Raw genomic sequence first — 26,161 nt, 5'->3', positions numbered from 1 at the left:
TCGGGATCGCTCAGCATGAAGACGCTCGTCGCTCTTTGCTTCTTGGGCCTCGCGCTCCACCTGACCGCCGCCGCGTCGGTGTAAGCCATCCCACTTTTGGGTTCTTATTCTTAATATAGCTCGTCTGAAATGTTGTCGTATCGTATAACTCCACTTGTTATGTTATTCATCTTCGGGTCCTGCACACACACAATACTTCAATGAGAGTACATGTTCATAATGCTGAATATCATAATATAATAATGTCTAGCGGTTAGCGCGCAGGGTTCACCAGGGTTCAATTCCACCCTCGGCCATCTCTGTGTGGAGTTTGCATGTTCTCCCCGTGCATGCGTGGGTTTTCTCCGGGTACTCCGGTTTCCTCCCACATCCCAAAAACATGCTAGGTTAATTAGCGACTCCAAATTGTCCATAGGTATGAATGTGAGTGTGAATGGTTGTTTGTCTATATGTGCCCTGTGATTGGCTGGGATAGGCTCCAGCACCCCTGCGACCCTCGTGAGGAAAAAGCGGTAGAAAATGAATGAATGAATAATATAATAATAATAATTCTGTGTTTGCTGTCAAAAATAATGAATCGGAATTTAAGTGTTTTTCACTTTTCTGTGCAGTGGACATTGATTGATTGTTCACTTTTGTTGACAAAGCAGTTCGATTGCGCAAATATTAGTCGTGCTTAGATGCTGATTCAACCTCTCTTGACCTGAGATAATAACTTTTGGAACATTGCAACACTCTTCTTGTTCTGTTTATCTTTTCTTTTTTGTTAACAGGCACCTTGCAGCTCACACGGCAGGAGGTGGGTACAAGAAAACCATCATGGGACTGGAATAAGAACCCACATATACAGTTTTTTGACAGCTCCTCTTCCCATTGGGCTAGGGGGTTAGGGTTAGAGTTAGGGGTTATGGTTAGAGTTAGGGGTTAGGGTGAAGGTTGTGACAATGTTTGTGTCTTCCACTTTCCTCAGATGAACGTCACTGTGAGCATCACAGGGACAGTGTCCAGACCACCAGTCCAGAAGGTTATCCTATACTGGGAGCTTTTGTACCTCAGTGTGATGCTAATGGACAATACACACCTCAACAGGTACATACTACAAGATTAAAAACACCATTGTGTCTTTACTATATGATATGTTTTATTAAAGGGTATTGTATTTTATAGTGTCATGGTTCCAGTGGACATTGTTGGTGTGTGGACAGTCAAGGACAGGAAAGACCAGGAACCAGAACTCCTCCTGGTACAACACCAACAGACTGTGATAAACCAGGTGAGCTTAAGCTAAATCTTTGTATATTTGGTCATATTATCAGGTCATGTATAATTCTGAAATGTACTTGACAGAAGGTCCTAAAAGCCATTGTGAGCATCACAGGGACAGTGTCCAGACCACCAGTCCAGAAGGTTATCCTATACTGGGAGCTTTTGTACCTCAGTGTGATGCTAATGGACAATACACACCTCAACAGGTACATACTACAAGTGCCATGGATGGTCTTTTCTATGTATTGGTTCACTCAAACCTAATTTGTATTTCAGTGTCATGGTTCCAGTGGACATTGTTGGTGTGTGGACAGTCAAGGCCAGGAAAGACCAGGAACCAGAACTCCTCCTGGTACAGCACGAACTGTCTGTGATAAACCAGGTGAGATTAAGATAAATATTTTTAAAATGTATTAATATTATCAGGTCATGTATAACTGCGAAATGTACTTGACAGAAGGTCCCAAAAGCCATTGTGAGCATCACAGGGACAGTGTCCAGACCACCAGTCCAGAAGGTTATCCTATAGTAGGAGCTTTTGTACCTCAGTGTGATGCTAATGGACAATACACATCTCAACAGGTACATACTACAAGTGTGGTATATCTTTCATATATAGTATCATGTACAGTAGATGACTAAAGTACATTTCAGTGTCATGGTTCCAGTGGACATTGTTGGTGTGTGGACAGTCAAGGCCAGGAAAGACCAGGATCCAGAACTCCTCCTGGTACAACACGAACAGTCTGTGATAACCCAGGTGAGCTTAAGGCTAAATATTTCTTCTTATGAGAATCCATCTTCTTCAAATAGTACAGATGCAGTATTTGCTTTAAGAATATCAATAGAGAAGTACAGAGAAGGTCAGATGATGAGAAAGCCTATGACGGGGTGCCTGGAGAGGAACTGTGGTATTGTATGAGGAAGTCTGGAGAGACAGAAGTATGTTCAAGTGGTGCAGAACATGTATGAGGACGGTAAGACAGTGGTCAGATGTGCTGTAGGTGTGACAGAAGAGTTCAAGGTGGAGGTGGGACTGCATCAGGGATGCTGAGGTTCTCATCATTGGGAGTGACCAGGATGGATAGGATCAGGGAGGAGGGACATTACATGTTAGAGGCCTTGGAGATAAAGTCCTTTAGGCCAGACTGATATGGTTGGATGTCCAGAGGAGAGATAGTAAATATTTTGGTAGAAGGATGTTGCCAGGTAGGAGGTGTAGAGGAAGACCAAAGAGGAAGGTTTATGGACGTAGTGAAGAAGAAGAGTATACTGTAGTATAATATGGCGTATGTGGTGTGTTGATTTCCTACTCAGTGCCGGACCGATGTGATGGGATAGAATTTGACGCCATCACGCCAGACGAGAAAGGAAACACTCTCTTCTTCAAAGGTGACTTCTTCTCACATCCACGCCACATTCACCTCCCTTTCCCGCCTTACTCATGACGCTGTCACACATGACCTCTTCAACCCCGTGTTGTTACGGTAACCACACTTGTATCAGTATACACATGCTATACGCCCACATAACGCCCCCCCCCCTTTTTTTACAACTATTTAAACTTTCTACAAGTCAACATTCTTCTTCTGATGCTATAACTTTTTCCCATCTTATGACTTTATTCCCATAATATAATGACTTTATTCCCATAAGATGACTTTATTTACATAAAATTGACTTAATTCCCATATATTATGACTTTATTCCCATATTTTGACTTTATTCCCAAAATATGACTTTATTCCCTTAATATGACTTTATTCTCATCATATTTTTACTTTATTCCCATACGACTTTATTCCCAAAATATGATGACTTAATTCCCACAATATTTTTACTTTATTCCCATAATATGACTTTATTCCCAAAATATGATGACTTAATTCCCACAATATTTTTACTTTATTCCCATAATATGACTTTATTCCCAAAATATGTTGATTTCATTCTCTTAATATGACTTTATTCAAATAATATTTTGACTTTATTCCCGTCATATTATGAATTTAGTCCCATATAACATTACTTTATTCCATAATATGACTTTATTCCCATATGATTAATTTATTCCCATATATTATTACTTCATTCTCATAATATTATGACTTTATTCCCAAAATATGACTTTATTCCCTTAATATGACTTTATTCTCATAATATTTTTACTTTATTCCCATATGACTTTATTCCCAAAATATGACTTAATTCCCATAACATTTTGACTTTATTCTCATATTTTTACTTTATTCCCATATGACTATTCCCTTAATATGACGACTTTATTCAAATATTTTGACTTTATTCCCATCATATTATGAATTTAGTTCCATATAACATTACTTTATTCCATAATATAATGACTTTATTCCCATAATATGATTAATTTAGTCCCATATATCATGATTATATTCCCATTTATCATGAACATATTGCCATAAGTGATATTTTTGGAATGTGCCGGCGGCCATGAAAACCCAGCGGTGGGTTGCAAATGGCCGCCGCCCGTCTGCACTTTGGACGGCCATTCTCTTTAACATGGGAGGAGAAGTCATGAAATTCAAATGTCTAAGACATGTACCTGATGATCCTGGCAGGTGGCCACCTATGGGAGGGCTTCCACGGTCCAGCCCGGCTCTCCAGTGAGTCCTTCAAGGAGCTGGGCGCTCATGTGGATGCCGCCCTCCGCATGCACGACACGGAGAAACCGGACCACCACGACCACATCTATTTCTTCCTGGTAAGACCTGACAGGCCTTTGCAAGCTTCCATCATCACCGCTGCCTTGTGTCCTCCAGGGAGACAAGGTGCTCCGCTACTACGACCGTTCTCTGGAGGACGGCTACCCCAAACCCATACAGGATGACTTCCCCGGAGTCCCGTCACACCTGGACGCCGCCGTGGAGTGTCCCAAAGGAGAATGCACCTCCGACTCTGTTCTCTTCTTCAAGGGTGAGGAAACTACTACACTATCTCACAGTTAAACAACTCAACGGTATGGGAATAATGTCACAATACTAGGGGAATAACATCTTCATATTATGGGAATAAAGTCATCCTATTATGGGAATAAAGTCTTTATACAATGGGAATAAAGTCATATTATGGGAATAAAGTCATATTATGGAAAAAGTCTTTATATAATAAGAATAAAGCGATGATATCATGGGAATAAAGTAATCATATTATGGGAATAAACCGATGATATTAAGGGAATAAAGTCACCATACTAGGGAAATAACATCTTCATATTATGGGAATAAACCAATGATGTTATGGAATAAAGCGATGATATTATGGGAATAACATCATATTATGGGAATAAAGTCGGCACATTATGGGAATAAAATCTTCACATTATGGGAATAAAGTCGGCCCATTATGGGAATAAAGTCGGCACATTATGGGAATAAAGTTGGCACATTATGGCACCACTGAAGAAAGACAGGATCCACTCGATGCTCTACTGTCATTTGCTTTATTTAGCGAGTCGCAGGTCTCATCATAGCATGGTACTGCACGGCACAGCACGGCATGGCACAGCACAGCAAGGCACAGCAAGGCATGGCACGGCACAGCACCGCACGGCTGAAAACCTTTAAATACAAAAGGGAAAGTGTATAAGCATATACAATATACATACTATATATATATATATATATATATATATATATATATATATATATATATATATATATATACACACATAATATATATATATATATATAACAATAATATATACATATAAAGTATATAAAGGTATATAAATCAGTGCCATGTTGTTCAGCAGTTCATTAACCATTATACATTTTTTGACAACAGCTGTAAATATCCTCATCCCCTTTAGCTGCATTTGTTAACCTGCTTGGGCGAGTCAAGCCACAGCGCTAACATTAATAGGAATTTCACTTCCTTACCGGCTGCCTCTTCAGCGTTGGAACTCCAGCTTGCCCAAGGTTTTGGGCCGCAGCTCCGGCTACCTTTTTGATCCCACCTGTCTGCAGCCTTACCTGCAAAAGGGGGGGGGGGGGGGGGGGAGTCCGATTTTGTCCACGCTGCATCATTGGGGCGGTCATTAACCAGATTGCCGCCAACTGAAGTACCGCCTGGAACACACTAGGGGGCAACCCAGGGCAGAGCTGGCCTTCTTGACGATCTTGTCCAGTCTCTTCCTGTCCGCAGCCGAAATGCTGACTACTCCCTGTGGTGAAAAGGGTGAAAAGGAACGAAGCCAGGGCTGTTCCCTGCGGGGTCCCCGTACTGCAGACAACCGTGTCAGACACACAGTCCCGTGTCCTCACATACTGTGGACGTTTGGTGAGGTAGTCCAGTACCCACAATGTGAGGTGCAGGTCCACCCGTGTTCTCCAGCTTGTCCCTAAAAAGTGCTGGCTGGATGGTGTTGAATGCACTGGAGAAATCAAACAACATGACACCTGACACCCCGGTGCCAGGTTGATAGACGAACTGAAGCGGGTCCATCGAAGGACCCACCAGGGGGTGGAGATGGGCAAAGATCAGCCACGCCAGGGTCTTCATCAGATGGGATGTTAATGGCACCAGAATGTAGCTGCGGAGGTCATTGGGGTGCGGCGTCTTGGGGACAGGAACCACGCAGGATGTCTTCCACAGCTGTGGCACCCTCCCCAGCTTCAGGCTCAGATTGAAGATGTGCTCGACAATCCCGCGTAGCTCGTCAGCGCAGGACTTCAGGAGCCTGGAGCTGGTCCCGCCGCCTGGTCCCGCCGCCTGGTCCTGCTGCCTTCCGCTGCTGGTTTCTCACCTGGGACGTTGCGAGGGTCAGGTTGGAGCAGGAGGGATGTTGGTGAGGAGGTTGGGCTGATTAGCTGGGCTGAAATTTCAGTCCTCTCAGACCCCCGACATTTACAACAATTAAACTAGATGAAATGATTAACAGTGTGAGCAGTATAAACAGACATGAGGTATATGTAACAATAGAGCAAATGAGCATGGCTAAAGTCAAGTGTGCAGTCCTGAGTCAAGTCAAAGTCACGGGCCCAGAGTCAATGGTGTGGGAGCCAGCAGGGGGAATTGGTGGCAAAGCAGCGAGGCTTTGAAGATGTCCGTGAAGACATCTGTGAGCTCCTCTGCACAGTCTCTCGGGACCCAACCAGGAATATCATCAGGACCCAGGGCCTTCCTTTGCGTTGGTCCTTCTGAATGATGTTCTCACCCTGTCCGGAGAAAGCAACAGCACCTGGTCATAGGGAGGTGGAGGGATCTTCTGTGCTGGGGTGTTGTTGTCTGCCTCAAAGCGAGACAAGAAGTCATTCAACTGATTCAGCAGAGTTAGAGAGTTGTCGCAGGTTTGTGGAAGGGGCTTGTAGTCCGTGATGGTCTGAATCCCCCGCCACAGTTTCCTGGTATCTCCGCTGTCGTTGAAGCGGTCAGCGATCCTCCCGGAGTACCGTCTCTTGGCCGCTCTGATACCCAGTGGCAGGTTGGACCTGGCTTTCCTTAGGCTGACCTTGTCCCCAACTGTGAAGGCAGTGTTCCGAGCCTTCAGGAGCCTGAGGTACTGATTGGCCCGAATGGTGAAGGTTTTGGAAACTGTGACGTCATCCATGCTCTCATTTAACCATGTTTCCACAAAGACAAAGACACAACACTCACAGTCTTGGAAGATGTCCGGATTAAACGGATATAGTCCAGTATATTGTCCAGCGAGCATACGTTGGCTAGGGTGATGGTAGAGATAGCCGGCCGGTGTGGCTAAACTAACCCGGATACCTCCGCACTAACTCCTCTTTTGCTTTTTCATGTTCCGCCCATGGCACCTCCACTGTGGGCTTGACACAGGAGTGGGGTTCCGGGGTCAAGCAGGCATCCGGACCAAACCGCAGGCACGTAGCTGTTCCTCGTCCGCTGGATTTATGTCTGTGTATTTAGTTCCGCGGATGCTAAGCAGAAACCCAGGGGAATTAGTGCGCCTTGAGGTGGCAAGTCTCCCATCACTTGCTGGCATTTTACCGCCTTTGCTTTCCTGCAAAGAACGCAACCATCAACAACCTTTTGGGATATTCTCCTTCCCTTGATTACCCATGCCTTCCGTCTCATTTTAAGCACGGTACCAGCTACGCTTCATGACCTTCACTGTGGGCTTCCCGAGCAAGTAACGTGGACACCCAAGCTCCATACGGCAGGAGAGGTACAGCACTTTTGTCCTCTTTGAAGATCTGTACACGTCCGCCACAAAGCAGCAACCCAGTGTTTGTCTTTGTAGACCACTAACCTGTTGGTGGTAGTATCCGGGAACGTAGCACCCTCTTGTGCCGTGAGAAATATGACTCGGGTGTAGTAGATGTCCAGTATGGGGGGTCAGAGAGACACCAATGATTTTCTCAGCTGCTTTCCCAGTGCGCTGCAGGCTCTTGGGGCAGGAGATGGTGCTGGCACCGTACCACACGGTGATGCATCTGGTCAGGATGCTCTCCATGGCGCCTCTATAAAAAGAGTACATTATGGGGGTCGGGGCTCCTGCTCTTCTCAGTTTCCACAGGAAGTAGAGTCGCTGTTGTGCTTTCTTGGCCAGAGATGTGGTGCTGATGTTCCAGGACAGGTCTTGGGAGATATGTACACCCAGGAACTTGGCGCTGCTCACCTCCTCCACTGCAGCACCATTGATGGTTAATGGAGAGTTCCTGGCGTGCTCCCTCCTGAAGTCCACTACAATCTCCTTTGTCTTCTTCACATTCAGGTGGAGATGGTTGTCCTTACACCACGTTGCCAGGCGACTCACCTCACTCCTGCAGATTGTCTCTTCGTTGTTGTTGATGAGACCCTCATCACAGGTTTGAGCTGGATGAGGGTGTGCAGTAGTGGGTCAATAGAGTGAAGAGGAGGGGGCTCAACACACATCCTTGGGGGGCCCCTGTGTTCAGCGTGATGGTGCTGGAGGTGGTGCTGCCAACCCGGACTGCCTGTGGTCTCCCCATCAGAAAGTCCAACAGCCAGTTGCACAGGGAGGTGTTGAGTCCCAGCCGGACCAGTTTGAGGATGAGCTGCTGGGGGACGATCGTGTTGAATGCTGAGCTGAAGTCCATGAACAGCATTCTGACATGTGGGTCTTTGGTCTCCAGGTGAGTGAGGGCTGAATGGAGGGCAGTGGAGATAACATATCGATCTAACCGCTCGACCAAAGATGCTAACTGGTAGGGGTCCGGTGCAAGATGGAGGGTAGATTTGATGTGGTGCATGACTAACCGTTCAAAGCCTTTCATAATGATGGGAGTGAGTTCCACCGGGCGGTAGTCATCGTAACAGGAGGGAGACGGCTTCTTCAGGACCGGAATGATGGTGGTGGCATTGAGGCACGTCGGGACAACAGCTTGACTCAGCGAGGTGTTGAAGATGTCCGTGAAAACATCTGTGAGCTCCTCAGCACAGTCTCTCAGGACCCGACCAGGAATATCATCAGGACCCAGGGCCTTCCTTGCGTTGGTCCTTCTGAGTGATCTTCTCACCCTGTCCGGAGACAGCAACAGCACCTGGTCATTGGGAGGAGGAGGAATCTTCACTCAGTCTTGGAAGATGTCCGGGGTAAACGGATATAGTCCAGTATTGTCCAGCGAGCGTACGTTGGCTAGGGTGATGGTAGGGATAGCAGGCCGGTGTGGCGTAGCGGCTAATCTAGCCCGGATACATCCACGCTTACCCCTGTTCGACTTTCCTCGTCAGAAAGTCCAACAGCCAGTTGCACAGGGAAGTGTTGAGTCCTAGCCGGACCAGTTTGAGGATGAGCTGCTGGGGGACGATCGTGTTGAACGCTGAGCTGAAGTCCATGAACAGCATTCTGACATGTGGGTCTTTAGTCTCCAGGTGAGTGAGGGCAGTGGAGATAGCATCTTTGGTTGAGCGGTTGGACCGAAATGATCTTCTCACCCTGTCCAGAGAAAGCAACAGCACCTGGTCATTTGGAGGTGGAGGGATCTTCTGTGCTGGGGTGTTGTTGTCTGCCTCAAAGCAAGACAAGAAGTCATTCACAACTGATTCAGCAGAGTTAGAGAGTTGCCGCAGGTTTGTAGTAGGGGCTTGTAGTCCGTGATGGTCTGGATCCCCGCCAAAGGTTCCTGGTATATCCGCTGTCGTTGAAGCGGTCAGCGATCCTCCTGGAGTACTGTCTCTTGGCCTCTCTGATACCCGGTGACAGGTTGGACCTGGCTTTCATTAGGCTGACCTTGTCCCCAACTCTGAAGGCAGTGTTCCGAGCCTTCAGGATCCTGTGAACTTTCCCTGTCAACCATGGTTTCTGATTGGCCTGAATGGAGATGGTTTTGGAAACTGACGTCATCCATGCTCTCATTTAGCCATGTTTCCACAAAGACAAAGACACAACACTGACAGTCTTGGAAGAAGTCCGGAGTAAACGGATATAGTCCAGTTTATTGTCCAGCGAGCGTACGTTGGCTAGGGTGGTGCCGGCCGGTGTGGCGTTGCGGCTAATCTAGCCCTGATACCTCCGCGCTTACCCCTCCTTTTGCTTCCTCATGTTCCGCCCATGGCACCTCCACTGTGGGCTAGACACAAAGGTGGGGTTCCGGGGTCGAGCAGGCATTTGGACCAAACCGCAGGCACGTAGCTGTTCCTCGTCCGCTGGATTTATGTCTGTGTATTTAGTTCCGCGGATGCTAAGCAGAAACCCAGGGGAATTAGTGCGCCTTGAGGTGGCAAGTCTCCCATCACTTGCTGGCATTTTACCGCCTTTGCTTTCCTGCAAAGAACGCAACCATCAACAACCTTTTGGGCTATTCTCCTTCCCTTGATTACCCATGCCTTCCGTCTCATTTTAAGCACGGTACCAGCTACGCCTTCATGACCTTCACTGTGGGCTTCCCGAGCAAGTAACGTGGACACCCAAGCTCCATACGGCAGGAGGGGTACAGCACCTTTGTCCTTTTTGAAGATCTGTACACGTCCGCCACAAAGCAGCAACCCAGTGTTTGTCTTTGTAGACCACTAACCTGTTGGTGGTAGTATCCGGGAACGTAGCACCCTCTTGTGCCGTGAGAAATATGACTCGGGTGTAGTAGATGTCCAGTATGGGGGGGGTCAGAGAGACACCAATGATTTTCTCAGCTGCTTTCCCAGTGCGCTGCAGGCTCTTGGGGCAGGAGATGGTGCTGGCACCGTACCACACGGTGATGCAGCTGGTCAGGATGCTCTCGATGGTGCCTCTATAAAAAGAGTACATAATGGGGGTTGGGGCTCCTGCTCTTCTCAGTTTCCACAGGAAGTAGAGTCGCTGTTGTGCTTTCTTGGCCAGAGATGTGGTGCTGATGTTCCAGGACAGGTCTTTGGAGATATGTACACCCAGGAACTTGGCGCTGCTCACCTCCTGAATGTGAAGACGAAGGAGATTGTAGTGGACTTCAGGAGGGAGCACGCCCAGAACTCTCCATTAACCGTTGATGGTTAACCATGTTTCCACAAAGACAAAGACACAACACTCACAGTCTTGGAAGATGTCCGGATTAAACGGATATAGTCCAGTATATTGTCCAGCGAGCATACGTTGGCTAGGCTGATCGTAGAGATAGCCGGCCGGTGTGGCGTTGCGGCTAATCTAACCCTGATACCTCCGCGCTTACCCCTCTTTTGCTTCCTCATGTTCCGCCCATGGCACCTCCACTGTGGGCTTGACACAAAGGTGGGGTTCCGGGGTCGAGCAGGCATCCGGACCAAACCGTAGCTGTTCCTCGTCCGCTGGATTTATGTCTGTGTATTTAGTTCCGTGGATGCTAAGCAGAAACCCAGGGGAATTAGTGCGCCTTGAGGTGGCAAGTCTCCCATCACTTGCTGGCATTTTACCGCCTTTGCTTTCCTGCAAAGAACGCAACCATCAACAACCTTTTGGGCTATTCTCCTTCCCTTGATTACCCATGCCTTCCGTCTCATTTTAAGCACGGTACCAGCTACGCCTTCATGACCTTCACTGTGGGCTTCCCGAGCAAGTAACGTGGACACCCAAGCTCCATACGGCAGGAGGGGTACAGCACTTTGAAGATCTGTACACGTCCGCCACAGAGCAGCAGCCCCGTGTTTCTCTTTGTAGACCACTTACCTGTTGGTGGTAGTATCCGGGAACGTAGCGCCCTTGTGTGCCGTGAGAAATATGACTCTTAGGGTTCCTCCTCCGCTGGATTTAAGTCTGTGTATTCAGTTCCGTGGATGTTAAGCAGAAACCCAGGGGAATTAGTGCGCCTTGAGATGTGAAAGCACGACGAGGACGACCAGTCACACACGAAAACACCGTTCTGTTAGGACAGAGAGGAGTCGCTGCGTATGCACATGCCGCCATCTTGGGGAAGAAAAACAAAGATCCAGGAGTTAATTTTGCCTTGGACTCCACTCGTCTGATGATTGGACAAGGCCTGGATTCCCACCTTAGGTAGAGTACTGCTCCGTAAGTGTGCTCACTTCCAATCAGAGAACGTAATCGCCAGCGGTTACCCAGACACGCCGGGGTTGAGTTAGTGCTCTTGGGAATTTCATCCTGCTGAGTCTTGAATATTCCTCAAAGAGATGAACTACATCTTCTCCGAGACAATCTGAAAGTGCCAGGCCCCATGTCAGCTTGACGCGGCAACTGTCATTCCGCACCTTTCTGCTTAGCTAGTGTGACTCAGCCAAGCCGCTCATGGAAGCTCGACACCTGGCTGAGCAGCTCTCTTCTGGTCCGAGGTTTGGTGTCTCAGCTGGTCATTGGGAGGTGAAGGGATCTTCTGTGCTGGGGTGTTGTTGTCTGCCTCAAAGCGAGACAAAAAGTCATTCAACTGATTCAGCAGAGTTAGAGAGTTGTCGCAGGTTTGTAGTCCGTGATGGTCTGGATCCCCCGCCACAGGTTCCTGGTATCTCCGCTGTTGTTGAAGCGGTCAGCGATCCTACTGGAGTACCGTCTCTTGGCCTCTCTGATACCCAGTGACAGGTTGGACCTGGCTTTCCTTGTCCCCAACTCTGAAGGCAGTGCTCCGAGCCTTCAGGATCCTGTGGACTTTCCCTGTCAACCATGGCTTCTGATTGGCCCGAATGGAGATGGTTTTGGAAACTGTGACGTCATCCATACTCTCATTTAGCCATGTTTCCAGAAAGACTAAGACACAACACTCACAGTCTTGGAAGATGTCCGGAGTAAACGGATATAGTCCACTTTATTGTCCAGCGAGCGTACGTTGGCTAGGGTGGTGCCGGCCGGTGTGGCGTTGCCCCTAATCTAGACCTGATACCTCCGTGCTTACCCCTCCTTTTGCTTCCTCATGTTCCGCCCATGGCACCTCCACTGTGGGCTAGACACAGGGGTGGGGTTCTGGGGTCGAGCAGGCCTCCAGAGCAAACCGCAGGCACGTAGCTGTTCCTCGTCCGCTGGATTTATGTCTGTGTATTTAGTTCCGTGGATGTTAAGCAGGGCACTTTTGTCCTCTTTGAAGATCTGTACACGTCCGCCACAAAGCAGCAACCCAGTGTTTGTCTTTGTAGACCACTAACCTGTTGGTGGTAGTATCCGGGAACGTAGCACCCTCTTGTGCCGTGAGAAATATGACTCGGGTGTAGTAGATGTCCAGTATGGGGGGTCAGAGAGACCCCAATGATTTTCTCAGCTGCTTTCCCAGTGCGCTGCAGGCTCTTGGGGCAGGAGATGGTGCTGGCACCGTACCACACGGTGATGCAGCTGGTCAGGATGCTCTCGATGGTGCCTCTATAAAAAAAAGAGTACATTATGGGGGTCGGGGCTCCTGCTCTTCTCAGTTTCCACAGGAAGTAGAGTCGCTGTTGTGCTTTCTTGGCCAGAGATGTGGTGCTGATGTTCCAGGACAGGTCTTTGGAGATATGTACACCCAGGAACTTGGCGCTGCTCACCTCCTGAATGTGAAGACGAAGGAGATTGTAGTGGACTTCAGGAGGGAGCACGCCCAGAACTCTCCATTAACCGTTGATGGTTAACCATGTTTCCACAAAGACAAAGACACAACACTCACAGTCTTGGAAGATGTCCGGATTAAACGGATATAGTCCAGTTTATTGTCCAGCGAGCATACGTTGGCTAGGATGATGGTAGAGATAGCCGGCCGGTGTGGCGTTGCGGCTAATCTAACCCTGATACCTCCGCGCTTACCCCTCTTTTGCTTCCTCATGTTCCGCCCATGGCACCTCCACTGTGGGCTTCACACAAAGGTGGGGTTCCGGGGTCGAGCAGGCATCCGGACCAAACTGTAGCTGTTCCCCGTCCGCTGGATTTATGTCTGTGTATTTAGTTCCGTGGATGCTAAGCAGAAACCCAGGGGAATTAGTGCGCCTTGAGGTGGCAAGTCTCCCATCACTTGCTGGCATTTTACCGCCTTTGCTTTCCTGCAAAGAACGCAACCATCAACAACCTTTTGGGCTATTCTCCTTCCCTTGATTACCCATGCCTTCCGTCTCATTTTAAGCACGGTACCAGCTACGCCTTCATGACCTTCACTGTGGGCTTCCCGAGCAAGTAACGTGGACACCCAAGCTCCATATGGCAGGAGGGGTACAGCACTTTGAAGATCTGTACACGTCCGCCACAGAGCAGCAGCCCCGTGTTTCTCTTTGTAGACCACTTACCTGTTGGTGGTAGTATCCGGGAACGTAGCGCCCTTGTGTGCCGTGAGGAATATGACTCTTAGGGTTCCTCCTCCGCTGGATTTAAGTCTGTGTATTCAGTTCCGTGGATGTTAAGCAGAAACCCAGGGGAATTAGTGCGCCTTGAGATGTGAAAGCCCGACGAGGACGACCAGTCACACACGAAAACATCGTTCTGTTAGGACAGAGAGGAGCCGCTGCGTATGCACATGCCGCCATCTTGGGGAAGAAAAACAAAGATCCAGGAGTTAATTTTGCCTCGGACTCCACTCGTCTGATGATTGGACAAGGCCTGGATTCCCACCTTAGGTAGCGTACTGCTCCGTAAGTGTGCTCACTTCCAATCAGAGAACGTAATCGCCAGCGGTTACCCAGACACGCCGGGGTTGAGTTAGTGCTCTTGGGAATTTCATCCTGCTGAGTCTTGAATATTCCTCAAAGAGATGAACTACATCTTCTCCGAGACAATCTGAAAGTGCCAGGCCCCATGTCAGCTTGACGCGGCAACTGTCATTCCGCACCTTTCTGCTTAGCTAGTGTGACTCAGCCTAGCCGCTCATGGAAGCTCGACACCTGGCTGAGCAGCTCTCTTCCGGTCCGAGGTTTGGTGTCTCAGCTGGTCATTGGGAGGTGAAAGGGATCTTCTGTGCTGGGGTGTTGTTGTCTGCCTCAAAGCGAGACAAAAAGTCATTCAACTGATTCAGCAGAGTTAGAGAGTTGTCGCAGGTTTGTAGTCCGTGATGGTCTGGATCCCCCGCCACAGGTTCCTGGTATCTCCGCTGTTGTTGAAGCGGTCAGTGATCCTACTGGAGTACTGTCTCTTGGCCTCTCTGATACCCGGTGACAGGTTGGACCTGGCTTTCCTTGTCCCCAACTCTGAAGGCAGTGCTCCGAGCCTTCAGGATCCTGTGGACTTTCCCTGTCAACCATGGCTTCTGATTGGCCCGAATGGAGATGGTTTTGGAAACTGTGACGTCATCCATACTCTCATTTAACCATGTTTCCAGAAAGACTAAGACACAACACTCACAGTCTTGGAAGATGTCCGGAGTAAACGGATATAGTCCACTTTATTGTTCAGCGAGCGTACGTTGGCTAGGCTGATCGTAGAGATAGCCGGCCGGTGTGGCGTTGCGGCTAATCTAACCCTGATACCTCCGTGCTTACCCCTCCTTTTGCTTCCTCATGTTCCGCCCATGGCACCTCCACTGTGGGCTAGACACAAGGGTGGGGTTCCACGGTCAAGCAGGCCTCCAGAGCAAACCGCAGGCACGTAGCTGTTCCTCGTCCGCTGGATTTATGTCTGTGTATTTAGTTCCGTGGATGCTAAGCAGAGCACTTTTGTCCTCTTTGAAGATCTGTACACGTCCGCCACAAAGCAGCAACCCAGTGTTTGTCTTTGTAGACCACTAACCTGTTGGTGGTAGTATCCGGGAACGTAGCACCCTCTTGTGCCGTGAGAAATATCACTCGGTGGAGTAGATGTCCAGTATGGGGGGGTCAGAGAGACACCAATGATTTTCTCAGCTGCTTTCCCAGTGCGCTGCAGGCTCTTGGGGCAGGAGATGGTGCTGGCACCGTACCACACGGTGATGCAGCTGGTCAGGATGCTCTCGATGGTGCCTCTATAAAAAGAGTACATAATGGGGGTTGGGGCTCCTGCTCTTCTCAGTTTCCACAGGAAGTAGAGTCGCTGTTGTGCTTTCTTGGCCAGAGATGTGGTGCTGATGTTCCAGGACAGGTCTTTGGAGATATGTACACCCAGGAACTTGGCGCTGCTCACCTCCTGAATGTGAAGACGAAGGAGATTGTAGTGGACTTCAGGAGGGAGCACGCCCAGAACTCTCCATTAACCGTTGATGGTTAACCATGTTTCCACAAAGACAAAGACACAACACTCACAGTCTTGGAAGATGTCCGGATTAAACGGATATAGTCCAGTTTATTGTCCAGCGAGCATACGTTGGCTAGGCTGATCGTAGAGATAGCCGGCCGGTGTGGCGTTGCGGCTAATCTAACCCTGATACCTCCGCGCTTACCCCTCTTTTGCTTCCTCATGTTCCGCCCATGGCACCTCCACTGTGGGCTTGACACAAAGGTGGGGTTCCGGGGTCAAGCAGGCATCCGGACCAAACCGTAGCTGTTCCTCGTCCGCTGGATTTATGTCTGTGTATTTAGTTCCGTGGATGCTAAGCAGAAACCCAGGGGAATTAGTGCGCCTTGAGGTGGCAAGTCTCCCATCACTTGCTGGCATTTTACCGCCTTTGCTTTCCTGCAAAGAACGCAACCATCAACAACCTTTTGGGCTATTCTCCTTCCCTTGATTACCCATGCCTTCCGTCTCATTTTAAGCACGGTACCAGCTACGCCTTCATGACCTTCACTGTGGGCTTCCCGAGCAAGTAACGTGGACACCCAAGCTCCATACGGCAGGAGGGGTACAGCACTTTGAAGATCTGTACACGTCCGCCACAGAGCAGCAGCCCCGTGTTTCTCTTTGTAGACCACTTACCTGTTGGTGGTAGTATCCGGGAACGTAGCACCCTCTTGTGCCGTGAGGAATATGACTCTTAGGGTTCCTCCTCCGCTGGATTTAAGTCTGTGTATTCAGTTCCGTGGATGTTAAGCAGAAACCCAGGGGAATTAGTGCGCCTTGAGATGTGAAAGCACGACGAGGACGACCAGTCACACACGAAAACACCGTTCTGTTAGGACAGAGAGGAGCCGCTGCGTATGCACATGCCGCCATCTTGGGGAAGAAAAACAAAGATCCAGGAGTTAATTTTGCCTTGGACTCCACTCGTCTGATGATTGGACAAGGCCTGGATTCCCACCTTAGGTAGAGTACTGCTCCGTAAGTGTGCTCACTTCCAATCAGAGAACGTAATCGCCAGCGGTTACCCAGACACGCCGGGGTTGAGTTAGTGCTCTTGGGAATTTCATCCTGCTGAGTCTTGAATATTCCTCAAAGAGATGAACTACATCTTCTCCGAGACAATCTGAAAGTGCCAGGCCCCATGTCAGCTTGACGCGGCAACTGTCATTCCGCACCTTTCTGCTTAGCTAGTGTGACTCAGCCTAGCCGCTCATGGAAGCTCGACACCTGGCTGAGCAGCTCTCTTCTGGTCCGAGGTTTGGTGTCTCAGCTTTAATTTGCTCAGGAAGAAGGTTTTGGCCGAGTCTCATTTTTTTCCTCCTCTTTGAGAAGTTGATGCCCATCATCACGTGCAGTTCTGCAGTCTTCCTCCACCAGGTAGCCCAAACCAAGGGCCTTGTTGTCATCATCTCGCATCTGATTTGGCAACACCGTGGTCTCCACGGTGCTCGCCTCCGTGCCTCACACTTTGACCCCAGAAAGACCCAGGGCTTCAGGTCAAATCCTCCTGCCTTCAAGATCTTCTGAGGATGTCGTCAACGTAGCTGTCTTTATGGAGTACCTGCTGCTCCTCTTTGAGGTGAGTGCGTATTCCTCGAGTTCCTCATTCTCCGAGTCACGCCAAAGGAATCGGTGTAGGTGTACTTCCTGGTCCTCCAGCCAGACGGAGTTATACGTCTTTTTAATGTCTCCTGGAGCGGCATAAACTCCACACCTGAATCTGAGGAGGTCAGCATGGATTTGATTTAGAACGTCTGGGCCTTTCTTCAGCAGGTCATTGAGGCTCCTGCCCCAAAATATCTGTTGTTACAGAGTGGGGGTTTGGTGCATTGAGATGGCTTACGTACCAGACGGGCCCAGACCAAGTCAGGATCTCTTCTCTGGATAACTCCATTGCAGCTTTGCTGGCGACCATCTCATGCTCCTGTTCAGCATACGCAGCCTTCCATTCGAGTTCTTTTGCCAATATTTTCTCTGTTCCAAGAAAGATAGCTTCAACAGCGCTCTTGTTGGTGGGTTCCTTGCTGTGGTCATCCCCTTTGATGTCGGTGAGGCCTGCTTTCACAACTTTCTGTTCCCTTTCCTCAGCAAGAGTCATTTCTTTGCCACCCGGTTGGCAGTTTCCACAGCGACAGCCTCCACATTTTGGTTGGCAAGCTGCACCAATGCTGTCCCACTTCCACCAGTTCAGGAAGTCAGAAATACAGCTTTGGTCCGCCTTGTTCTGGGATCTCTTTTGAGGCTCCTCCTCTCGTGGCAACTCCAGTCGCTCACGCATGGACTCCTGTGCCCTTAGGAATAACAACTGACAGTCAAATCTTCTCGTCGGAGTTACACCATTCCCTCCATCAGCTGCGTACACAAGCTCTGAAGTGCTTCCCAAGGGTTGTAGGGTGCCTTGGCCTTTCTGCATCTTCTTCACATTTAGCTTGGAGCAAGTGTGCCTTCCTGGAGTTGAGCTTTGGAACATGGAGCTCCAGCCTCTTTGGCTGGCTGAGGAAATCTGTCATGCCTTCTGGTGGGATCCAAATATTCCACTGACCATTGGCTTCTTTGGATGAGCTGGGCAGCTGGCGAAGAGGACAGGCGGCGCGGCGCGGCTCGGCTCGGCGCGGCTCGGCATGGCCCGGCATGGCTCGGCGCGGCTCAGCGCGGCTCGGCACGGCTCGACACGGCGCGGCGCGGCACGGCTCGGCACGGCCCGGCTCAGGCACGGCTCAGGCACGGCACAGGCAGGGCACAGGCACGGCACAGGCACGGCACAGGCAGGACACAGGAACCGGCACGGCTCCGGCACGGCTCCGGCACGGCACCAACACGGCACCGGCACGGCTCCGGCGCAGCTCCGGCGCAGCTCCGGCACGGCTCGGCACGGCACGGCACGGCTCGGCCTTGGCACGGCTCTGCACGGCTCAGCTCGGCACGGCTTTGCACGGCTCAGCTCGGCACGGCTCGGCACGGCACGGCACAGCACGGCATTCACAGCTTCCAGTTCCTTTTCATCAGTCATTCCAGTCATAATTTTCATCGTTTCTTCGCCACCTGGTCGGTAGTTTCCAGAGCGACAGCCTCCACCTTTTGGTTCACAAGGCTCTCCCGCTTCCACCAGTTTAGGAAATGGCGTCTACTTGTTGAAGCTTCTTGACATCTTCTGGCTTAGCAGAAATTCTCTGTGGAGCCCTCCAACCATGTCCTCGTACTTCATACCGGCTGTTCTCATCCACCACGCAAAATGTGTCTTGGACATGTGGGTAGGTCTTCATGTTCTGGATGAGTTCCCCCAATTGTCTTTCCGAGTGGTCCGTCCCACAATACAAGATCTCCCACAAGGAGGTTTAAGTCTTCGGGTCTCCTCAATTCTTCGAGTGAGGTGTCTGGGAAGAACGTTTGCAGTTGTTTGGGGGTCACTGTTTTATGAACATCGCCAATGGTGTCCAAACCATCTGGTGTTATTTGACCGTGCCTCTTGTGGTGTTGACGCTGATTTTTAGGAGGTATCTTCTTGTCTCAACATGCACTTTCATTCATCCAACGCCACGCACAACAAGGGTGATTTCCTCGCTTCGGAGGTTTAGTTGACTGGGAGCTCTGGCAAACCACTTTCCGACAGAAGACCCAGACGACCTGGTCATCACTATCTGCTTCGATCTGGGATCTCTTCTGTGAGGCTCCTCCTCTTGTAGCAATGAGGAATGCCGTCAAATCTTCTCGCTGGAGTTACACCATTCCCCCCATCAGCTGCGTACACAAGCCGTTCCCTGGCTTTGAAGTGCTTCCCAATCTTTTCTCCACCTGGTGAAATCCCGTTTCTTACCTGAGAATTTGGGAAGGGATGTCGGCCTCAATCTGATTGCCTGCATGGGGTACCTGGGGTTGGAGGGTGCCTTGGCTTGGATGAAGTCTTCCTTTGGAACATGGAGCTCCATCGCCTTGAGCTGGCTTTGGAGATCCATCACGCCTTCTGGTGGGATCCAACGCTTCCACTCACCATAGGCTTCTTTTGATGACTTCACCAGCTGTTGAAGATGGCCGAGTATGTAATCATATGTCTCAAGGTTAGCAACACGTTCATACTCCGCTTCCGCCACTTGAAAGGCTGTGGACATCTCCTCACATCCATAGTTTGACCAAAGAGTCTTTCGGATCAGGCGTCTGACTTCCTTCAGTTCTGCCTCACATTCACTTGCAGTTTTTTTGCTGTTCGGGTAATGCGACTTCCTCATCTGTCCCAAGCTCCGCCTCCAGCTCTGCAATAAGTCCGGCTTCCACGTCATCATTTCGTCATCACTTTCAGCCTCTTGTGTGATCTTATCGAAATCGCACTTCGGCTCTTCTTCTGACATGTCCTCAAAGCTTCGTGAGAATGCTCTTTTTGCCGTTGTCCTGTCCACTTCAAGTTGCTCCACGGTCTTGGTAGCAACCCGATCGGCCATTTTGATCTTCCTTACAATTTATTTGTTCCTGATGCAGTCTTAATTTTTCTTACCTGATCGTTCCAGAAACACACAGAGGTCAAGCAGTCCTGGTTTTTTAGCTCACTGGTGCGGTTTTCACTGTCAGGTTCCTCCTTGTGCTTCCCTTGAACTTGAAAAAGGGGGGCCGAGTAGCCACGCTGAAAGACTGGATCCAGTAGATGCTTTGCTCGCTTGTTTTATTTAGCGAGGCGCGAGTCTCGTCACGTCACGTCAGTGTATGGAGTCTTTTAGTCACTGCAAATAATCAGTTCCTCTTAGCCAGAACCTCTTATTTTAAATCTTGCTTTCAGACATTAAACAGATCAAATAACCAAAAATCACATTGGAATCATTGCTATGAAAATAATCTCAATTATTTACAGAGAAACAGTACATAGGCAAGTCTCATACAACCTTGATCGGGTATTCAACCATGTAAACAAAAACAATCGGTGTGTAAACAAAACAAACAATCTGTGGGCCCACACACACACACACACACAAAAGCCGGCAAATACTCGCAAAAGTCCCTCTCGTTGCAGGCCTGATGCGACGCTTGTGTACGGTGAGGCCGAAACCTGTGCGGTCGCTTCACTGAAAATGAAGTAAATAAATAAATGTAGTACCTTATTTCCCCAGTGAAGTCCAGTTGGCGGTAGGAAGCCTCTCAAACCAGCTGGCGAGGGTGCGGTGATCTCTGGTGAGAATGATGATGATGATGATGATGCCCGCCAGGATCGTCCTCGGTCGTAGGCGTGAGCAGTGCAGACCCCTCTGGATCTCTTCAGATCTTTTGGGAAAGATGAATTCCAGCCTTGTTAGTTTAGCGGAGTTTAGCGGAGTTAGCTGTACTGCGGCTAAAAGGTCAGTCACTTAGCTTAACAATGCGGTGGCTAACAGCTAATGCGCTAATAATAAATACCGTGAAAATCATACATTCGGCGTCCTATACAGTACTTTTTAACCTATTTATATCATTGCACCCTTTTTTAAAATCTCATAAAATAATTATAATATATATAATAATAATATAATAATATAATAATAATACATATATACAGTATATACACACACATTTATATATATACATACATATATATATACATACACACACACATATATACATATGTGTATATATATATATATATATACACACACACACACACATATATACATATATATATATATACACACACACACACATATATATACACATATATATATACACACACGCATATATACACATACATATACATATATACATATACACACACACATATACATATATACACATACATATACATATATACATATACACACACACATATACATATATACACATATACATACACACACACATACATACACACATATACATACATACATATATACACATATACATACATATATACACATATACATATATACACACATATACATACATATATACACATATACATATATATACATATATACACATATACATATATATACATATACATATATACACATATATACATATACAGGGAATCAAGCAACGGTATTATGGAACTAAAGTGGTGATATAAGGGGAATAAAGTGATGTATTATGGGAATAAAGTGGTGATACAAAGGGAATCAAGTGACGGTATTATGGGAATAAAGACAAAACACAATAATATATAAAACACAATAATATATACATATATAAGTATATAAGATATAAATCTGTGCCATGTTGTGAAAACCTTTAAATAAAAAAGGGAAAGTGTACAAGCATATACAATATATATATACACACACACACACACATATACACACACACTATATATATAATATATAAAATAAAATATATATAATATATACATATACAAGTATATAAAAGGTATATAAAAAGGTGAAAACCTTCAAATAAAAAATGGAAAGTGTATATTGTGTATAATATACAATTATACATTTTTGACAACGGTTGAAAATATTCTTATCCTTTTATCTGCATTTGTTAACCTACTCTTTACTTAATTTATTTCTTCATTATGACTTTATTTGATTAGATTTGCTTATTTACTTATTGACCCATTTGTCAGATAAGTACAATTATTAGAAAGGCTCCAGTTTAAGATAAGCCCACTAAACACGCAAAGGAATGAGCAAAGCATTCCTTTGGATGCCCAATTAGGGTTAATTAGGGCTAATTAAATGAACCACCAAACGCAGGCCATCGACGGCGTTCCAGATGGCCTCATTCACCCAACTCCAGCCTAATGCTTTCAACTCAATCACAATAACGGAAATCATGAGGCGAGCGTCATCGGCGGCCGTCTTATCTCCCCCCCCCAAAAAAGAGTCACGCCGTGCGTGGCACCGGAGAGTCAAATATTCATTTAGTTGATCAATTTCAGTCTCTTACCGGCTAACTCTTCAGTGTTGGAGCTCCAGCTTGGCCAAGGTTTTGGGGCTTGATTGCAGACGCCCAGGTGCGCTTGGAGATGATTCCCACTTCCGGTTCCCATTTTCTCCACCTGATCTCCCGTCTTTCATTTTTTTAATTTTTTAAACATGATAACTGCAAACGAAAAATTCGTTATTTGCTTAATTAGGGCGATGAAAAGTATTTTTATTTATTTATATTATTTTTTTTAATGGGGTCATTTATTCCTTCCTGTGATTCAAAATGGAGTTTTTCCTAATGTTCCTCTTATCGAAATTATTTTTAGATTTAACAATGGTTTCACTTGACAATATGAATAAAGTCATCATATTATGGGAATACAGCCATGATATTATGGGAATAAAGTAATCATATTGTGGGACAAAATGATGATGTAATAGGAATAAAGTCATGATATGATGGGAATAAAATGGTGATATAAGGGGAATAATTTCATGGTATGATGGGAAAAAAGTGATGATATAAGGGGAATAAAGTCATGATTATGATGGGAACAAAATAGTGATATAAGGGGAATAAATTCATGGTACGATGGGGGAAAAGTGATGATATAAGAGGAATAAAGTGATGGTATTATGGGAACAAAGTGGTGATATAAGGGGAATAAATTCATGGTACGATGGGGGAAAAGTGATGATATAAGGGGAATAAAGTGACGGTATTATGGGAATAAAGTGGTGATATCATAGGAATCAAGTGATGGTATTATGGGAATAATGTGGTGATATAAAGGCAATAAAGTGCCGGTATTATGGGAATAAAGCGGCGATATAATGGGAATAAAGTGACGGTATTATGGGAATAAAGTGGTGATATAATGGGAATAAAGTAGTGAGATAAGGGGAATAAAGTGTTGGTATTATGGGAATAAAGTGGTGATATCACAGGAATCAAGTGATGGTATTATGGGAATAAAGTGGTGATATAATGGGAATAAAGTGACGGTATTATGGGAATAAAGTGGTGATAAAATGGGAATCAAGTGATGGTATTATGGGAATAAAGTGGTGATATAATGGGAATAAAGTGACGGTATTATGGGAATAAAGTGGTGATAAAATGGGAATAAAGTGCCGTTATTATGGGAATAAAGTGTTGATATAATGGGAATAAAGTGACAAGCATGTGACGATGTTGTCCTTGACAGGCCAGGACGTGCACGTGTACGACATCAGCACGAGGTCGGTGAAGACGAAGACGTGGTCGGAGTTGCCGGCGTGCACGTCGGCATTGCGCTGGCTGGAGCACTACTACTGCTTCCACGGGAACAACTTCACCAGATTCCACCCGGTGACGGGACACGTCAACGCCTCCTACCCCAAGGATGCACGGCGATACTTCATGACCTGTCCCAACTTTGGTGAGATCCACAGGAAGAGGGCTGGTGCACCCCCTGCTGGCCTTTCCTGGAATAGCATGTATTTGGCGCCCCATCATGGGGGAAAATCCACTCATATCATAGCATATCAAACATGGTTGCCATGGTTGCGTGTTCCCTGCAGGCCACGGCGGTGATTATAAAGTGCCAAAGTGCAGCCAAGTTCAACTGGATGCCATCACCACCGACGACGAAGGCAAGAAATATGTCTTTACAGGTATGCCACGTCCATCTGTCCGTCCGTCCATCCATCCGTCCAATTGATGAAAATGTCCAGAAGTTGAAGGTGAACTACCTCCACAGGTGAAATGTACATGCGTCTGGACACCCAGCGGGACGGTTGGCACGCCTTCCCCATCAGCAGGAACTGGAAGGCCATGACGGGAAGGGTGGACGCCGTCTTCTCCTATTCCAACAAAATCTACATGATCAAGGCACGCCACACGCCACACACCACATGGCATACGTTACATGCTACATGCTACATGCTACATGCTACATGCTACATGCTACATGCTACATGCTACATGCTAAATGCTACATGCTACATGCTACATGCTACATGCTACATGCTTCATGCTTCATGCTACATGCTACATGCTACATGCTACATGCTACATGCTTCATGCTACATGCTACATGCTACATGCTACATGCTACATGCTACATGCTACATGCTACATGCTTCATGCTACATGCTACATGCTACATGCTACATGCTACATGCTACATTCTACACGCTACACACCCTCCCTCAAATACATGACATTAAAATAAATACATAATAAATGTAAAAAAATACAATTATATAAGACATTTTGCTGAAAAAAAATCCTTTTATAATTTAATATTAATACTGTTTAATATTAATTAGTGTGGATTTAATATTAAATAGTATAATCCAATGTAATAAATAATGCCAAACGATTGTAAATTAATAATAGAATATCAATAAAACAGTACAATACAAATATTAAAAAATAAAAAAAGTAAATAGAATTTTTAGAATAAATAATAGAATAAATACAATACATTTTTTACAGAAATTAAAATGTAATTATTATCAAATGTAGCAGATTTATAAAAGTAGATATAAAAGTAGGTTAGAAATATAAATAAATCCAATACATTCTATTAAAATTAATCATAAATATTTGTCATATATATTGTCACATATTTGTAAAAATTATTGAACAAATTATTCCAATGATAAATAACATAATACAATGTGGTATTTTAATAAGTAGATAGTCATGTAAAAGTAGATCAAGAAGTATAGGTTAAAAAGAAAAATAAATCAGTTCATGATGAATGCTCTTTTTAAGTATAGAATAAATTATTGTAATGCTAAATACAATGATATATTTATATGAATGAAATATGATATTAAATAATGATAATTTATTATTAATAAAAACAGATCATAAATAATAGTAAAGTTGCTTTAGTAAATACTGTCATTCATTTTTTTTAATTCATTGAAATTTCATTCTTTTTCAATGTAAGAAATATATCATGCGTGTGCGTGTGCACTTGCGTGTGTGTGTGTGTGTACACTTGTGTGTGTGTGTGTGTGTGTGTGTGTGTGTGCAGGGGGAAGAGGTGTTCATCTACAAGCGGGAGGCGCACTACACCCTGATCCAGGGCTACCCCAAATCCCTGAGGGAAGAGCTGGGCATCCAGGGCCGAGTGGACGCCGCCTTCCTGTGTCCGAACGAGCACACGGTCCACATCATCCAAGGTACCCGCCCCCCATGATGATGATGATAATGATGATGATGGTTTCATCCGGCGTGGGGGACGGTGTGTGCAGGAAGCAGAATGCTTGACGTGGACCTGGCTGCCACGCCCAGAGCCGTGACCCGAGACATCCCCCTCCCCCTGTCCGAGATCGACGCCGCCAGGTGCGGCCCCGACGGGGTGGACGTGTTCCGGGGCCACCAGTATTACCGCTACCCCAATGCCTTACTATTGGCCGTCACCAGAATCGCCCCGGTGCCGCTGGACATCACCCCCGATATGATGGGATGTCGGTCCTAGTCTGGCCTTCCTCCTGGCTGACTCGACTCATGTCCGCCTTCCCTTGCCCCTCGTGGGACCAATAAAGATTTACCTTATCTTGCCTTACCTTATCT

The 26,161-nt window shown here is 46.9% G+C and overlaps 1 protein-coding gene across 3 annotated transcripts; it reads left to right on the top strand.

The window, feature by feature from the left end:
* On the top strand, positions 1-26,147 carry LOC131137661 (hemopexin-like). Of its 3 annotated transcripts, none has more exons than XM_058085863.2 (16): positions 1-80; positions 774-799; positions 971-1,089; positions 1,168-1,273; positions 1,348-1,472; positions 1,543-1,648; positions 1,727-1,848; positions 1,921-2,026; positions 2,584-2,658; positions 3,864-4,006; positions 4,065-4,218; positions 23,796-24,008; positions 24,151-24,243; positions 24,330-24,460; positions 25,620-25,767; positions 25,840-26,147. In XM_058085863.2, the coding sequence occupies exons 1-16, from the start codon at positions 16-18 to the stop codon at positions 26,064-26,066; spliced, it is 1,959 nt and encodes a 652-aa protein (XP_057941846.2). In that variant the 5' UTR covers positions 1-15; the 3' UTR covers positions 26,067-26,147. The 3 variants fall into 3 exon arrangements, with proteins under 3 accessions (XP_057941846.2, XP_057941842.2, XP_078654270.1); XM_058085859.2 differs by having other exon boundaries at positions 1,724-1,848; XM_078798144.1 differs by lacking the exons at positions 1,543-1,648; positions 1,727-1,848.
* The last annotated feature ends 14 nt before the right edge of the window (positions 26,148-26,161 follow it).

The sequence above is a fragment of the Doryrhamphus excisus genome, linkage group LG17 (genome assembly GCF_037039965.1).
Source record: "Doryrhamphus excisus strain RoL-2023G ecotype Guam linkage group LG17, RoL_Dexc_Guam_v1.1, whole genome shotgun sequence".
Classification (NCBI taxonomy): Eukaryota; Metazoa; Chordata; class Actinopteri; order Syngnathiformes; family Syngnathidae; genus Doryrhamphus; species Doryrhamphus excisus.
This window is presented reverse-complemented; position numbering and strand designations above follow the sequence as displayed.